The sequence below is a fragment of the Pagrus pagrus genome (genome assembly GCF_965226575.1).
Source record: "Pagrus pagrus genome assembly, chromosome: 4".
In the NCBI taxonomy this organism is placed as follows: Eukaryota; Metazoa; Chordata; class Actinopteri; order Spariformes; family Sparidae; genus Pagrus; species Pagrus pagrus.
Window position 1 is genome coordinate 3,613,388 of NC_140188.1, and position 18,547 is coordinate 3,631,934.

At 41.2% G+C, this 18,547-nt stretch overlaps 1 protein-coding gene across 1 annotated transcript; it reads left to right on the forward strand.

The window, feature by feature from the left end:
* Nucleotides 1-5,567: 5,567 nt before the first annotated feature.
* On the forward strand, nucleotides 5,568-17,466 carry bbc3 (BCL2 binding component 3). The gene is made up of 4 exons (XM_084350044.1): nucleotides 5,568-5,894; nucleotides 7,379-7,766; nucleotides 12,182-12,387; nucleotides 15,482-17,466. The coding sequence occupies exons 2-4, from the start codon at nucleotides 7,391-7,393 to the stop codon at nucleotides 15,575-15,577; spliced, it is 678 nt and encodes a 225-aa protein (XP_084206170.1). The 5' UTR covers nucleotides 5,568-5,894; nucleotides 7,379-7,390; the 3' UTR covers nucleotides 15,578-17,466.
* The last annotated feature ends 1,081 nt before the right edge of the window (nucleotides 17,467-18,547 follow it).

An 18,547-nucleotide genomic window follows, 5' to 3' on the forward strand; every position in this document is an offset into this window, starting at 1 on the left:
AAAGTATTACACATTCAGCAATGAGCTGGTTACAGTTTGTAAATCAACAGTCTGGATTTGAATTACACAACACTTGTGGTTCTTCTATTAAAATCACATGAGCAGAATGTGAAGAGAGTTCATAGACATATGTATCAGAGGTCATGTCGGATACCGACTTTTCTTGAGTCTTGGATGTTCAGAAGGTTCCGAAAAAATCACCAGGAGTCCTCAAAGTAGAGTGCAGTTGAGCTTTTATTGCCGGCAGTAAGAGCTGAGATCATACATAGACAATGTCCATGAACAAGTGATCTGATCTAACGCCCCTGTTGTCTTGTCTTAAACCCAAGAAACGGGGAATGGCCTTTTGGCCTCAACCAATCCCAACTCTTGCACGTTTCTGCCGACGCTGGGTTTTTTCCACAGAAAGTCCCAAACTTTTCCGATGCACCTGGCCGTACTGCGGACGTGCCCGATATCATTAGCTCATCTTGGTTTTTTAAAAAAAACCAGGCCCTTTCTTCAGAATACACCATTAGCTTTTCCTCCTTCTCAGTTCTGCACTTTAAAAATATTACAGTGTGTTACATAATTTCATTCTAACATGTGCGGTTACATTGTATTCCAAGTTAACACAATACAATAGTTTAATCATCAATTCAATCAATAGGTGCATGTTTAATCAACTAGTGCCGAGTAGTATATGTCTTAACCATTCATTTACGATTCCTTCCCATTTTGATTAGTTTCTTTAACATCTCAGTTTTATATTACCAGTTGTCACTATCCACTAACTACTTATATATGGTTATATGGTTATATTACACTACAGTCAGAGGTCAGAGGTCAGCCTCGTGGACACAACAGTAACAATAAACCAGGTCAGTGATGAAAGGTACTTTGACACAGAATATTAAGAGGGGCTTTGGGAGACATTTGATGATTGGTTATTCTAAATGTAAATTTTTCATATACTGGAGGGGATTATAAACTTGACTGAAGGGCAGAGAGAAGAGAGGAGCGACCTGGTTGAGAGTAAATGAGACACAAGGCAGCAGATCTCATTTACATTCACAGCTGTGACCTGTCGAAGCATGGAGTGTGTGTGTGTGTGTGTGTGTGTGTGTGTGTGTGTGTGTGTGTCTGTGTGTGAGAGAGAGAGAGAGAGAGAGAGAGAGAGAGCTGCAGGTGAACACAAAAACAGGCTCAGAGAGCTGTGGGTTCACCTTATCTGGTGCCGTCATGTCTCTCTAGTTGCATGGCTGCACTCATGTTACAGTGTGTGTAACCCCTCCCATACACACACACACACACACACACACACACACACACACACACACACACACACACACACACACACTCTTCAAGACAGAAAACAATGTTGATGGAACCAAAAACCTGGCAGGTGACATCAGCACAGGTGGCATCAGTCCTGGACTGGCATCAGCAGGTGTTTTGGCAGCTGAGTGTTAAGCTGATGTGTGTCTGACCCTTTAGACAACACTTGTTCTCCTGTTGAATCTGCGTAGTAACAACAATCAGAATCAAAACAGTTCATGAGTCAGCAAATTCAGATTAAGATGAGTAAGATATTTGACACAATAACATTTTATTGCACTATGATCATCCGTAGACTTGGATTTACTGGACGAGCTGTGTGGAGCCATTTCTTGTTTTTCTTGTTTCACTATTTTTTAAAATATAAAACAAGATACTTCAGTTTTTTTAGGAGAATGCTGCAACATTGTTTTGCTGTGACGCTCCAAAAATGTTTTGTGGGCTACAAAAATGTATCCAACTTTTCATCAGCATGGGGGGAGGAGATAATGACAACATTTTCATTTCTGAAGTACGTTTGGACAATTCATCCAAGACGCATGCTGAATAGAGAGACAGGTGGTTAAACTGGGCTTTGCAAAAATGATTTGATGATACTGAGAAGAAAAAGGAAGATGACTGACGATAAAGTTTAAGAAAAATATTGTATTAGGATTATATCTCGGAAGAAATTACTGCAGCAATTACCACAATTTTCACCAAATGCCGTAGGTTGGTTTTTGAAATGGAGGTTTTGTTTTGACTTGTGTGCAGGTTGTGCCTCTTGAAAAGATCTAAGAAGCTTTTGACAGCTAATTATCTAAAAGTAATTCATGGTTTTCACAATAAGACAGCTGTAACAGGAGAACAAAAGCACTCTAATCAGATTTGAACCTGCATTAGCAGTCATGATCTCATCTCTACAAGATAACTGTTGACCACATATCAGGCAGAGTCTGTTTGTCTGTCTGTCTCAAGGCTGGCAGAGGAGGATGTTCGCCCGGGCATGTACCTGAGAGGAGACCCACCCCCGTCCTCCCCAAACAAAGGGGTGTGCACCAATCTGCTGCGAGAGGAGGAGGTTGGAAGGGGGGGACCCTGAGACAAGCTGCCATTTCCAGCCGATTAAACAGCCTCCGACCCGCAGCTCAGCTCAGCCTCCACTGTCTCATGCCCTGCAGCTGAGGGGTGTGTTCAGGAGACAATGATCCGAGGGTCAGGGGTCAGGGGTCGAGACGGCGGGGGTGTCTGAAGTCATTTGGGATGCTAATGTTATGCAGGGTTTGCACAGTATAGGGTGTAAAAGCCTGAACAATCAGGCTGCTGTTGTGACTTTACTGCAGGTTTCTCTCATGAATAATCACTGTAATAAGTGTGAATGTTGCAGTCTACAAGTGAAGTGAGATTAAAAGCAAATATGAGTAAAAAGAGACGCACATAAGCACAAACAGATGTCTTTTAAAATGTGCCTGTGAACTATCCAATAAATCCATATGTGTTTAATGACTGACTTCATATTTGGATTATACGATTCGTCATAAATGGATTCCAGTGTTAACAAAACATTCACTAATCCCAGATTATAGTCTCTAATGTTTGGGTTTAGGAAATCAATCCTGAATGCCATCAAAAGGATTTCTACTGAATCTGTAAATGCAGGGAGTCAGTTTGCATTTCAAAGGATCTCTGCTTGTGTAGCTGATACAGTCACTTCAGAGGGAAACTGATAAACACACAGATCTGTTTGGTTTTTCTCTGAAGGTGGAATCAAATCTGCATTGCTAATCGTTTTTTTGATGACATGATGACATCCAGGAAGAGAAAAAACCTATAACACAACATTCACCGAGTAACAAGATCAAAAGAAAACTCAAAAATATGACAGAAACATTTTATTTTGAAGGGTAGCTTGAGCCATATGTCCTCATTAATATCTGCGAGGATACAATCTTCATTACTGATGCACGTGTATAAAAAAGACAGAGAATATTGAATATTCATTGTAAATCTGATGTCAGAAGATTTCTCATTAAAACTGTTTCTGTTTTTTTTTTCGTCTGCTTAATAATGCAAGACAATCTGTTGGACAGCTCCAACATCTGTGCAGCTTCAACAAATGTCTTCACTGGACAAGATTAAAATTTGATGAGTTTATAGACTTATTATAAAGCATTATATTTGTGTACACCTTAATGATGAACTTAATCTCCTTAATGCTGATATCAACCTCCTTTAGAAATGATGTAAATCGCTGAATATGATCTTTTCAGGATCAAAATACACAACAGGCAAATCAGCATCCTTCATTTTATTTTTTGTTTCCATTCATTGGTTTGACAGTGATGATACATGTAGGCATTGTTACAATACATTGTTCTAACAAAATGTTACTGATGTAATGTCTATAGGACTTCCAGCCGTAGCTAATTTCCAGTCCTTACCCCTGGTTAGAATTTTAAGGGAATAAAATACATAATACAACAATAATACGGCATAAACAAAAACAATAAAACAGACATAAACTAGCAGCTACCACAAGCGATTGTAACAATGGACAGAGAACAACAATGAAAAGTAATGACTCAAAATAATTATCTTAATCATTATTTGCAGTCCATGTAAAATACATAAAATGTGGAATCTAATCACAGTCAAGAGCAGGGCTGTCCGAAGAGGGGCCTGCGAGCCAAAGTTGACCCGCGATAAGGTTCAATTTGACCATCTAATTAAAACAATTTGTTTTTTAAAAAGTCAATCAATAAGGGGATCTTAACAATACAATACAATACAATACAATAGGTGTACGTTTTTGACCAGTGGCCGAGCATAAATTTGAGTTTTAGTCCTCCAAGGGAATAAGGTTTGGCACCAGTGGTCAAGGGTAAGTAGTGTTTGTACAAGGCTACGATCCAGAGCTGTAGTTACATGTCACTTAACCACCTTATAGCTTCTTCATGCATCAACTGGAAACCTTTGGACTTGCCAAATACTCTACAGGGATGAAAAGGTTAAAATCCGTCATTTTATAAATCTATGTATTTCAACAACTAATCCTCAAGACAAAATAAATAAACCACTGGACTGAAGTTACACAGCAGAAGACATTAGCCACTCTTCTCCAGGGGAATCCCGGGAATCCTAAACCTCCACAGGGTTGTTTACACCCTGACGTCACATGGATGACTGGTGACCCACCAGAGGTTTATCTCTCTGCATGAATCAAACTACATCACAGCTGTCAGAACTGATTTCAGATTCTGATGGTTTCGACACTCTCAGTTCACTTAAATTAGTGTCACAACAAACACTAAAGGCTGACTCAGCTACTCGCCACACAGGAGCATATTGTGTTCATTTACAGCCGCTGCACGTGTCAAGCTGAGGAGGAAATTAGGGGGGGAAGCCAGAGGCGGGTGGAGGGTGTTTTGTTGATGAGGAAGTGTTGTTTGTCCTGAGATAGGAGATAAGATGAAGATTGAGAGGAGGGAAAATACAGGATGTGAGGAGTTCATCCCTCAAAGTACAGACACACAGAGGCGAGTAAATAAAAAATGTTTTTTAGTGCTGCAGGAAGTCTTAGGTCAGATACAATTAAAAACAAGAGTTTGTGTGTGTGTGTGTGTGTGTGTGCGCGCGCGTGTGTGTAAGTGTAAGTGTGTAAGTGTGGGTGGGGGGATAGAAAGGGAAACAGCAGCATCCTGTCATGTCGGGGAGCATGTCAGCACTTGTTGAGGAGGAGAGAGGGGCGTGGTGACGGAAGTGGAATGAACCAGACAACACTGTGGTTCGGGCTATCAAAATAAAAGCATGTAGAGGTACATTTATAACTTCTCATTATACAGTTATGGTCAGCCTGGAGACTCTCTCCAACTCCCAACACTTACCTAGAAAGAGACGAAACACATAAAAAAGAAAGTTAAAGATGATGTTGAATGATCATTATTATTCTTTAATTTTTTGTAAAGATATCGGAATAATATTATGAATCTTTGTGGTGAGATTATGATGCAGTGAAAATCTGATGTTGTGACAATCGACATGTCAGAGCGTACACATAATTTTTTCATGCATGTTGACACACATATATAACTATCACACTATATTAATGAACCACAATCATGTTAAGATAGTGTTTATGTGTCAGTTATGCTGCAAAACAAACACGATAAAGGGTGATGTGTGTTTTACTTTGAAAATCCCCACCGGATACCATCTCTACTTCTTCTTCTTCGTTGACAAATATATCAGCGTTAAAAACGGAGAAACCCGCTCAGACCGTAAAGAAGCTCTGACAGAGAACAGCTCCGCCACAAAGCTGCTCCGTTATTCGTCTCACGCCGTCAATATTTGTGTCTTGATGGGTTAATCTGCGACGGAACCACGAGCTGAGCACAAACCGAGACAATCCGAACCAGGAAACTTGACATGGAATGACACATTTCTCTCCGAGTGGACTTTTTCTGTAGCACCGTCTTGTGATCTTCGCCGGGGTCGCATCAGCTGCTCGTTCTGGCTCATCTCATCCCCTCTGATGTCCACCTGTTACCGGCTGGCTCCCACCTGCAGACAGCCTCACCACGGATCGTCAGATAGACCAAGTGAGTGCCGTGAAGTTGTTGAGCTGTGTGGTTGTGTTGCTGCAGAAGTTGGTGTTGGATCTGACAGCTCGACGTTGCATCATCTGCCCAGCTGTCAGGGAAAAGCACGCCGTATCTCTCCCGCTGTATCCCGCCGCTAGCTTACGGTCATGACACACTCACAGGAAGGTACTGAACACAACTCCGACTTGTGGGTTTCTCCTTGTTATTAACCGGTCAGCTGATCTGACTTCGACCGTTTTCGTGTTTATTTTACTTTTCCGACAGGTCCCGACTTGTTGGATACAGAAAGGTGAACAACGAGCTGATCAACAGAGAAAAACTCAAAATAGAGTTTAAACTTGTCATGTTTCGCGGTGATATATGGTCATAAAGTCGTTATTAACACCTCAGAGTCACACGAAATGACCGTCGTTGCTTCCAAGACAGGGATTTTATTTATGTTTTTACTCGTTTTCTATGTTTTACGTCATTTTGAAACGTAAAACTCGATCTTTTCCTCAGAAATACGCGCGATTTTAAGTGTTTCTGACCATTTTTTACAATCTAATGTTCACGTCATGCTTTTATTCAAACTGTTTTCTTCTCTAACAGACTAAACGTTAATATTTCCCTCCTATCGTCGTTTACCGCCGTTAAAACTCGCTTAAAGTCGCCGCTGCGCTCGAGCCAAGTGTGTGTGTGTGCGCGTGTGCGCTTCCTCGTGCTCGGGCGGCACGGATTTGTTTACAAACACGAGTCTCGTGCTGTTAAAGGGAGGCCGCCGGGCTGCCCCCTAGCGGCCGGCAGGAGATATAGGTTGGTGGGTCAAAGTGGTGACGAGCAGGGCGGAGAAAAAAAACAACAATGGTGCTAAAATTAGAACCGGATTTATGTTTTATACCGAAAAATACTCGTTTTATGTACATTAAAAAAAAAAAAAATCAGATTATTCAGTGGTTATTTTCTCGAGTAAAAATATAATTGTGCATAATTCTTATTGGATTTAATTTAATTGTTTTATATTTAAAAATTAGCATTTAAATTTGTATCACTATCATATTATGTGTTGATTTGAATAAAGACTCATGTATTTCTCAGATGACCACGTGTTTAAACGTGCACTTAATGACTGTCTATCACTCACTAATGGGTGTGTGTGTATATTTGTGCATGCATGTGTTCTCGGACTGCAGCCAGCGATTTTTTTCATTGTTCAATGAATCTGCCCAGTATTTTATTGGTTATCAATTAGTTGTTTGGTCCATAAAGTGTCAGTAAATGATAAAAAAAATTTCGATCAATGTTTCCGAAGGCCCAAGATGACGTCCTCAGTTGGGTTGTTTTGTCCACAACCCAAATATATTCAGTTAACTGTCATACAGGAGGAAAGAAACCAGGAAATATTCACATTGAAGAAGCTGTTTAATCAATTAACAAAATTGTTGGCAATTAACTTGATACTTGACAATAAATTGATTAATTGTTTCCCTTGTGTGATTCAGACTTCTACTGAGATGGCCCGTGCAGAGACCATCGAGAGCGCCGGGGAGACCGGAGGAGGAGGAAACGGCCCTCTTCCTCGCCACAACACCTGCCGCATGGAGCTGCCTCGTCCATTCCACACCTGGCCGGGCCTGCTCACCACCACCATCACCACCGGCTCTGGGACTGGCACCGGTCCCATGAACCTCCATCATAATCACCACCATCTGCACCCTTTGCAGGCCATCTATCTCTCGTACCCGCTGCCTTACCCCCACCCAGAGGGCCAGGATGAGCCCCAGTCTCACCAGCAGTTACCTGCGTTATTGCCATCACCAACGCCTCCGTCTTCGCCACCCTGCAATCAGAGGGACGAGAGAGGTGGAGGCAACTCAGGAGAGCAGACAGGTAAGATAATGGTGTTTACTTATAACCAATTAAACTGTGCTGAAGAAGCTTAAAAACAATGTTAAGTGGAGGATAAAAATCTTACTAGAAAGTGAGTTGTGGCATGGTGTCTTTAAAACCATGAGGGTTACGTCTCCCTTTGTTATGACTGACAGGGAAAGGGCAAATGTAACACCAAGATCTGTATCAGGGCATGTCAGTAATCATTTATCCTGCCAGAACGAGCAGCAACAGGGCCAACATTGATTTATGGCCGATGTTGGCAGGTTCACCACCGCAGGAACAAGCTGTAGATATATCAGACGAGCAGCAGTGGGTGCAGGTTCTGACAAAACAGTGCTAAACGTCAGCCACAGCTCAGTTTGCCTTTCGGACCTCCACCCTTAAATAAACATTGAAGTTATCAGTTAGCAGGAGAGTCATGTACACCCGCGGCTGTATCTCCATGACAGGAGACTGTTTGGGCGGTGTTGATGGAGGGCAGTTGAAGGGGGGAGTACAGTATGAGGAGATGAGGAGGAGGAGATGTGTTACAGCTGTCACAGGGATAATAACACGAGACTCTGCTGCTGCAGACTGGCCTTGTATCCAGCTGGTGTATCAGGAAGCTGCAAAAGACTCAGACAGTAAAACAGGCCAAACCGGTTTTGTTCACCAGACGAAGAATAATGTCTGTCTTGTGTTCGCGAGGTTGCAATCACAGACGTTACTACGGGAAAACAAACTCTCTTCCTTTATTTGTATCAAATTTGGGCAAACGTTCATCGACTTTGCACCTTTTTCTTGGCTATGCATTGTCAAATAGAGGAGATAAAGGATAAGTTCACAAAAAATGTCATTATCAAGTCGCCCACATGCTGATGAAAACTTCACCTGACTTTTGATCAGCACGGGCGAAAAAAGCTGTCCATCTGGTTGGTAAAAATGTCTATAAATTGTTGATTTACGTGTCAAGTAGTTCACTATCAGTGAGTCAATGATTTCACAGTTTGTTTGATTTGGGCTCTAGTGTTTAGTCAAAACAGGAGAGCTTTGAGTGCATCATGTATTATCCTGGGATGGATCATGTTGAGTCAGTCTAAACATTCAGTATCCTGGAGGGATGGAAAGGGAAATTCAGGTGGCAGCAGCAGCCCAGCGGGTTTCAGGAAAGGCAGGTTTAAATGTTGGCACTGATCCAATGTGTTATGACAGATTTGAAGTAATGTAAACAGATAAGTTCCCCTCCTCCTCCTCCTCCTCCTCCTCCGGCTCAGCTGTAGGTCAGCTGTGCATCAGACATGTTCAGACTTGTCCTCTGCCTGCTGGCTGCAATGAGAAACAGTGTGCAGCATTTCCTGCCACTCTGAGCGACTCAGCTAGGCAGCACAAAGTCAAGTCACCCAGTCAGAAGTCCTCCTCAGTGTGTCACAACAAACAGGAACTGTGTCCGTTCAGAAAGCTCATTTTAAGCCGTTTATTAGTGAGGTCGTTAAGTTTGTTAGTTAAATGGTCAGATTGAGAAAAGCCAGTTTGTCAGTTTTTAATCAGGCTTATCAGTCAAACAGGGAGTCTGTTTGTTATCCAGTTAGTAAGTGGGTCAATTATTCAGTTATCTACCCAGCAGCCTGGTTAATCAATTAGTCAGACACTAATCCACAAGTCTCCTAATCAATGAGTCAATTAACCAGTAAGGCAGAGAAACAGTCAGAAGCAGTTTCACTGTTCTGTTCACAGGAACATGAAAGAGATGAAAAATAAGGTGTGCGTCAAAAAGTTAATCAAACAAACATTGAATGATCCTTCATTGATCTCACTATTCAACAGCAATTTTGAAAATTTTTGTTTGTTTTTATTTATTTTTTTCAGCCCCGTGTTTATGACAAGTGTGTTTTTCTTTCTGTGGGTTAAAGCTGTTTTTCAGAGCAGGAATTCAAATGATGGTGGTAGCAAAGAGTTATTTCATGGATTGATACCACAACATTTTTATTTGTACATTTATGTGGTTGTTGCTAGTACCGCAACTATTTAATTAATTGCCAAATATTTTGACAATTAATTAAATAGTTGCATTTGAGGACGTCATCTTGGGGTTAGGAAAACACTGATTGACATTTTGCACCATTTTTTGACATTTCATTGACCAAACAACAATTGATTAATCGAGAAAATCATTTCCAGATTAATCAACAGTGAAAATAATCCCTAGTTGAAGCTTAAGGTCGAGCAAACACTTTGTGGAAGCTCATGTGGAAGAATAAACAGTCAGTCAGATACTGTAATTAGCTAATTAGTTTATTAGTGAGTCATTCAGTCAGGTATTAGGCACACGATGTGGATAACCGGTGTAAAGTTGTCACTTAATCAAGATTATCTGTAAACCTGCTGGCATGTCACGCTGTCAGACAGTCACACAGTCACACAGTCAGTTGTAATTAGGGCTGGGCGGTGGGGCCGTAAAATAATATCACGCTGTTTTTAAAGCTCCATCACAGCATCGGATTTATAGCTCAGCGTTTAGAAATCTTCTCTGAAGCACTTCACAAATATTAGGGCTGTGCTACAAAATGAAATATCAAGATACTTCTGACCAAATACCTTGTTGACGATATTGTGACAATACTGTAGTGCTGACTATTGGTACATTCACAAAATATTAACACGGTGAGATGTTTGATAAATAATAGTTTTGTCTCTCAGTGAATCAGTCTGTTTGTCGGGCTGTTGGTAGAGGAACAACAGAAGTTTGGGGGATTTCAGTCCCATCATGTTCGTGTATCTGCTTTAGTCTGTTGTGATCTTTACCGTCTCTCCTGCCTCCCTCATGTGACTGGTCAGTGGATCTCTCTGTCACCTTGTCAGGCTGTCAGCGTATCACACAGACAGGTTCATCCCCGGCCCCGCCCCCTTCCCTCCCGTCCACCCTATCACAGCTCAGCCCCGCGCTCTGTCGGCCAATCACACTTAAACTTCTCCAGGAGCGCTGCCTTAGAGTTACCTTGGCAACAAGCCAGGGTTTTCCACTTGTTTTTTTTTTTCTAGCGCTCTCTCCTTTCTTTCTTTCTTTCTTTTTTTCTTTCTTTCTCCGTCTCTCTCTCTCCGTCTCTGTCTGGTCACCTGCATCTTTAAAGGATCAGCTGTAATCCTCTGAGCAAAGCAGATGCTGTGGTTGCCAGGGGCGCTTGTTTCTATGTGACGGAGACAGAAATTCAGATTTAATGCAGTGTAATTTAGGATAAACAAACAAGAGAAATAACAAGATCACCGTGCCATTCAATTAGATTTGGGTCGTACTTTTCAATTTGTGTCAGTACTCTGGATTTCATGCAGTTATGATGCGGACAATCTTCTACATTGTTAAATAGGATTTATCGGATTGAAGAAACAAATTTAAGCAAGAAAAATAACTAAAGAAGCAAGTTAGAAAGCACAAATAAACAGTAAACAAACTAATACTGTTTCTGAAACAGCCATAAAATGATTGAATCAGAAGAATCAGAAGCTTCCAAAAAATCATAATCTCTAGAAGTTTTAGGTCTGTTTATCACGCTAATGAGACCAGACAGACGTCGCAGGTATCTGTCTGTGAGAAACAACAAACACAAAGCCTGTAAACACAAACACACACACACACATACAGTACCTCTCCATACCAGACTTATTAAGCAGATTAAGAGATTATTCTCCCAAGTTCCATGAAGAGGAAAATAAGTCAGACCGTCAGGCTCCTTAAGAAATATTTGTGTTTGTGCCAGAGACTAAACAAGCCCATTGGGAAGTGCAGTAAATATATTTTATATATATTTATAAGGTCAAAGGTCAAGACAGAAGTTTAAACGCACACATTTCTTGTATCTCATGAAAACTCACTTCATCTCCTCCTGTTCTTTCTGCGTGATTTTTTCCACTTTATGCAAGCAAAAACACACATTTGCACACATTTGAAAGCAAAATATTGAACCTTTATGGAAATAATTGTCTATATATTGCAGCAAGACACCTGTAAAGTCACACTGACCGCCAGTGACGTCTCACGGGGGATTTCTTGGAAGTCTGTGTGTGATATCGTGTGTGTGTTTTGGGTGTGTTCTGGTGTGTTTGCTCGCTGAACAGGTCTCTGTTGCTTGGCAGCCTGGCCTGTACAGCCTGCCCATGTGTTACTATGTGTGCAAAGATTCCCCTGACTTGAACTGTCTACTGAGTGTGTAACGAGGCTATTAATGTACGCTGCTTGTTAAGAATCAATTAAGCATAACCAGAGGCTCTGCGCTTCTGTCTCTTCATACATGAATGTTTGTTCTCACGAGAAACACAGACAGAGACAGAGTCAGACATGAGGAAGAACAAAGGTGAAAATTAAACGATAGAGAGGGAGAAATGCTTTTTTTTCCTTAAATATCCTAATTGTTGAATTTATTTTGTCTTTCCTGCTGCAGACTCGGACAGAGAGGAGCTCCAGGAGGCCTGCAGCCGGCAGGGACCTCTGCCTGACCTGCTGCCCCAGAATGAGCACCCATCCTGGGCTTCACCACATCACCGCGCCCCCAGGGAAGAGGCAGTGCAGGAGCTGGAGGTCAGGAGAGTGGCCAACCAGCTGAGGGCCATCGGAGACGACTTCAACGCCACAGTTCTCCACAGAGCGGTAAGAGGAGGGGCGGGGCTTAGAGGTGTCATTTATTGATGGTTTAATAATGACTTAAGTTAGTTAGTTTGAATTGTTTAAGTTTTAAGGGGAGAAGAGAGAAAAAAGAGAATTATGTAGATTTGTGCTGCAACTAACTAACTTATTTTCATTGCCGACTAATCTGTTGTTGCTGTTGGGTCTATAAAATATCAGAAAATGGCAAAACTGAAGCTGACGTCCTAAAATGTCTTGTTTTGTCCACAACCCAAATATATTCAGTTTACTGTCACAGAGGAGGAAAGAAACCAGAAAATATTCATATTTAAGAAGCTGGAATCAGAGAGCTTTAAAAAAAGATCGATCATTCAGTTGTAAAAATCGTTGGCAATTTATTTCATTGTTTGCATCTAATTGATTGATTGTTTAATTGTTGCAGCTCTATATTATATAGATTAATATAGACACTGAAGGAATGACCTTTTTAGGAAGCTTTTGATGAGTATAAAAAGACCCTTTCAGCAGATATGGGATATCAGCATATTGTGTGTCGATCGTCTGTAGCATGTTTGGCTTTGTGGCACTTTTTATGTGTTTTTTTTGCCCAGTTGTGTGAGGCTTTTTAGTTTAATCTGCAGAAGCAGATTTGCCACAGCTACAGCCATTTCACCTCAGTCACAACATTAGATGTTATCTCTGCTTCCTCACTTACACGAACACGAAGGTAAGATAGGGCAGCAACGGTGTTTATCTGTTTATCTATAAAATGTTTAAACAGGAGATGAAAATTGTTCATGCCAATGTCCCAGAGCCCAAAGTGATGTCTTCAAATTGCTTCTTCTTGCCAAACCAACAGTCCAAAACTCAAAGACTCTTTATTTATTCATTAATGACAAAGAAAAGCAGCGAATCCTCACATTTAAGAAGCTGGAACCAGCAAATGTTTGACAGTTGTGCTTGAAAAATTACAGAAAAGAGTCATCAGTTACCAAAGTTGGCAATAAGTTTTCTTTTGACTGACTGATCATTGCAGCTCTAGTCTAAAATCATATTTTAAATGTTTATCAGTTAAAGTTGTGAATGAGATGTTGGCTGTCAAAAAGCTGATAAAAACAACAAACTGTTGACGGGAGAGATGTGGGCGAACGTACACGTTGTTGTGGAGACATTTTTCCATCCACCTGAGTTGAGCTGAGGTTGTGTGTGTTCTGTGGTTTCTGTGTCCTTGAATACAGCAGTCACATTGATTCTTATCAGTCCACTGTGTTCTTGCATGAATGAGCATGTGAGTTTGCATGCAAGTGTTATTACGTGTGTGTGTGTGTGTGTGTGTGTGTGTGTGTGTGTGTGTGTGTGTGTGGAGGCAGATCAATACTTGCGTGTGTGTTAGAGAGAGTGAATCGATGTCAGCTGTGTGAGCCAGATTTTCTCTTCCCCTTCCTCTCTCCCTCTCGTTTCACTTTTTCTTCTTCTTTTAACGTTTTCTCTTTCTCTTTTTTTTTATTGTTGATCTTTATATAAATCATTCTCTATTAAGATTCAGTAAACTTTATTAGAACAGCAGTTTTCAGACACAACAGTGAGCAGTTGGTTTTAAACACACAGATTAATCAACATATTTTTCTCCACTGCTGTCAGCCTGTTACACTTTATTGTTATTTCTTTATCTCGCCCTCCCCCGCTCCTCCCTCCCTCCCTCCCTCTGTACTCTAGATCGCGTGAGGAGTTGGCAGCAGCTCTCCACACACGCACACACGCACACACACACACACACACACACACACACACACACCTCCCCACTTCTCTCTCTCTCTTGCACACAAACAAAGATGACGTCACCCACCCATGGCTCTGACTCAGACGTGGATTGCACACACACACACACACACTTTCTGAGGGTGTAACATCCCCTCTGCAGACATGTGTAGCAGGTTTCTGGGGTTGCTGCCCTCATTGAACTGTCTGTCTGCTGTGTGTGTGTGTGTGTGTGTGTGTGCACAAGAAAAACAGACAGATACTTTATTCTCCAGGGGAAATTGAGGAAATTATGTGTGTGAATGGTGTGTGTGTGTGTGTCTGTCTCTCTCTGTGTGTGTGTGTGTGTGTGTGTGTGTTGTTTACGACCCAAAAGCACAGTCAGACACTTTTTCTAAGCGGGCAGTTTGGAACAAAAGGAACAGGGGAAGGAGGGAAGGAGGGAAGGAGATTGTAAAGGAAGGATGGAGGGAGGGTTAACCACAGGCACGTGAGGTTCAGGCAGTTCAGAGCAGCATCCTGAACACACACACACACACACACACACACACACACACATAGACACACTTGTTTATCCTGTTGTATGAGTTGTGCTGATTGTCTTTATTATTCCATTCAGTCATGTAGTCTTTCTTTCTCTCCCCAAACATGACATCATACTACATTTTATTTAATGCTTTTGCTTGTCGAATCGTCTGTCTTTAAGAGACACTGAATAATCAGCATCAGGTTTTTAATATTTAGTTTTCAAGTGGTCTTTTTGAAATATTTGGCACATCTTGATGTATGTTCAGAGACGCTGCAGCAGCCCAAACAATCAAACATTTACAGGATTCGGTATCTTTGTGGATATCAAGGTTCACTTCAGTGTCTTTTTAAACTGTAAACAAGGACAATGGGGAACCGCATTGACTTGCATGAAGTTAAAGATTAAGTCTATTATGTCGTACGAGCTGTTTGTAGGTCACTCTGTCAATAAATGCGCATTTTTTAGCATTTAGGCTCGTCTAAAAAGGTCAGACATGGAATAATCCAGTGTGTCTGTGTTTTATAGCCATCATTATTGCAAAGCATACTCAAAAGTCATACTTGAAGATAAAGTGTTAAAATATTACAGTACTTGAGTAAAAGACTTCAAGTATCTGACATTAAAAGTATGTACTTAAGTATCAAAAGTAATTTTCTGGCAATAACTATATAAAAATGCAGTACTTTGGCTCTGATGCAGCATGTCGTCACTAGTCACTAGTAACTGAAGTTATCAAATAAAGGTAATAAATGTAGTTGAGTAAAAGTACCTCAAAAGTGTCAGTAAGTGCAGTACTTGAGTAAATGTACTCTCTCTCTCTCTGTCTCACAGCATGCTGCCCCCCACTGGCAGGACTGGAGAGACGCCTGCCGAGGACTCCTGAACTTCATCACCCAGACTCTCAGCACTCTGTACAGGCTCACGTAGAGTGCCGTCGCACCTGGTTACCATGGCGACTTTTGACATTCAGGAATTGGCCGCTAAGCGAACAGAAGCACAGCGACTGGTTGATGCACTGATGGATTGACGCGGCCTGAAATCAAACATTTGCTTGAACAAAGGGTTTTTGGAAGATGAGACCAGCAGCTGGAGGTGGTGGCGCCACCTGTGGGCTGGATCAGGGTGGTGTTACCTGTGGAAACCGGGACCTGCCTGTCTGTCTGCCTGACGGTCTGTCTGTCTGTCAGTCTGCTGGTACAGACTGCAGCTGATGGACTGACGGTCACTTTCCTACCTGTATATTTTGTAAAATCCACTTTCTTTCTCTGTCTTTGTCAACATCTCGGGGGCTCGATGTAGCAGAGGTGTGAGTCAGCGTGTGCATGTGTGTGTGTGCACGTGGCAGACCTGGGTCAAACCGATGGGTTGTGTTTACTGATTGAGATGTCATTGCAAAAACATTTTTGTTCTTTTTTTTGGGAAATACAGGGGTTTTATGCCATTTTCCAAGATATTTCATTTAACTTTAAAATGTGTCTTTTTTTTCTCAAAATGGATGATATCTCATCAGTTCTTCCCTTCGATTATGGAAGATTATCTGGTTATCATATCTTTTTATCCACATTTCTGACACCCTCCGAGTTGGTTATGGCCCAGACACACCAAACAGACTGTTGTGCTGCTTCACATCACCTGTGTCTCGGCCAAAAAGCTGCACTTGAACACACCGCAAAGACTACAGCCAACGGCTAACTAGCTTTTGCGTTCTGCACCTGCGTGAGAGGAAACAACTGGCCATACCTCCAGGTGGCAGTAGTCTGTAATCATCATTAAAAAAGGGGAAACTGGAAAGACTCAGGACTGAAGATATACAAACTGTTGTTATGCTCAAGCTGCGTTTTCTGGCCAAGAGGCGGAAGAAGAAACTGCGCTAAATGGGTGAAATAATAAATAATACAGCAACAGGCTAAAGCGAGTTTAGGCACTGATTTGCTTCGCTGAGCAGCCAATCAGAGCGACATCTCTCACCCACAGCTCCGCCAGCGATATAACATGTACAGTCGGCCAAAAACTAGGGCCACAGACCTTAGTTTTGACCAAGCATCATCCTGGTGTGTCAGGGCCTTTAAAACTAATTCAGAGAATTATAACAGACACGATTTGACCCTCGTCTGATGTGTGCGTCTTACTGTTGTCTCTTTATTTTGCTCCCTGTGCCCCCATTCTTCATTATAAACTGTGAAACTGGACATTGTGTTTGCATGGCAGGGAAAAGTCGGGTGTTATTCCACTAGAGTGAACCTCTCTCCCAATCTGCTTCAGTTCATCAGACGATATATGTGCCTTTCTGCTCAGCGCTCTGTTGAGGCCTAATCTTTGACATCAGGACAATCAGCTATACACACATTCAAAGATACACACCCACGCTCTTTAAGTGCTTTGTTTGCAGTCATTAAACTCAAGTGTCATTTGCATCCCATTCAAATGGTTCAGCTTCAGCTGTGGTTTAAGGTCATTTAAGGACACAAACAGCTTAATCCCAGATGAGCACACACACATTCTGCCACTGTACATTCCTCCATACAGAAGTGTTGGGAGCTGGAGGGTCTCACCCGCCTGTGTCGACAGTGTTTATAGTTACTTGATCGATTGTAAATACATTTCAGGAGATGAATTTAACTAATATGAAACCGTTTGATGGACTTTAAAAAGTGCTTATCAAAGCGAGGAAGGTTCACTGTGTTTGGGAGATCGTTGTGTATTTCTGAGCGGAGTCTGAATTTAAATCCAGTGGATTTGAGTTAAAGAAAAAATATATGATTTGGATCTTTTGATTGAAAAGTATTTGACCATGTTTGTAAAAAAAAAAAAGAGAGAAAAAAGGTTTTGGTTGTGCGATTATTATTTTCTTTGTAGTTTGGGAGAAAATGTTAATTTGTCATATTAAGAGTATAATTTATTTTGAAATGTAGCCTGTCTGTAGCTTGTTTTTTGGTTTCATTTTTTTTTATGTAATGTATTATTTATTTTTTTCACATTCCTGATCAAATCTATGAATTAAGTTGTTCTTGGTTGTAACTGTTAAAACAGAGATTGAGATAAAGCTGTCAGTATACACACTGCAAGTGGACACATCACTTCATTTCAGATGTTATCAGCTTTAGGAACCTTAAAATCTTGATTGATCATTTGAAACGGTACAATACTCTAAAGTAATTGTTTGATTATTATCATCAACATTCATGGCATTACATGTCTTTTGTTCATCAAACAAAGATGTTATTGTGGATTACAGAATATCCAAACTTCTCCAGAAACTCAAAGTGATGTATTAGCTTTCAGTGTGTATATAAGATGAAATGAAAAGTACCAAAATTCTCCCTTTATTCCCTTCAAAGCACAAAAAAAAAAAGATGAAATCACGCATCTCAAACTGTTAGCAATACTCAAAGTTTGTTTAACGGCTCAAACTGACTGAACTGAAAATCAGCTGGGTCAGCCTGTTTGGACAGCGTTAGTGCTACGTGGTACTACACATGCTGAAAATATAGGTTTTTGTACTGTTAACATACAGTTCCCACTTATTTCAACTTCTATATATCAGGAAGCATCGACTGAAAAATGGCCCTTATTGATCTGTCTCACTTTAAAATGACTCAAAGGTTCAGGAGGGAAGTGATCGGCTGTGGCGGTTTTGTTTGGCCATACACTTTGAACCACTCTCAGTTGGCCTTAGCTTCTCTGTTTTGTATGTTTCTTAGTGTAGGACCTTGTTTTTAACATTTTGAAGCCTTGATGTCTAAAGTCATATTGATACCAGAGCCTGCAGGTGTTCAGCTGACATGATGCTAAGCAGAGAACAAACCACGCTAGCACTCGTTTACTGCTTGTGCATTACTATATTTAGATCTGTTTGCTAGCAGTGCTCTTAGCCATGTTTGCTGTCATCACATAGGA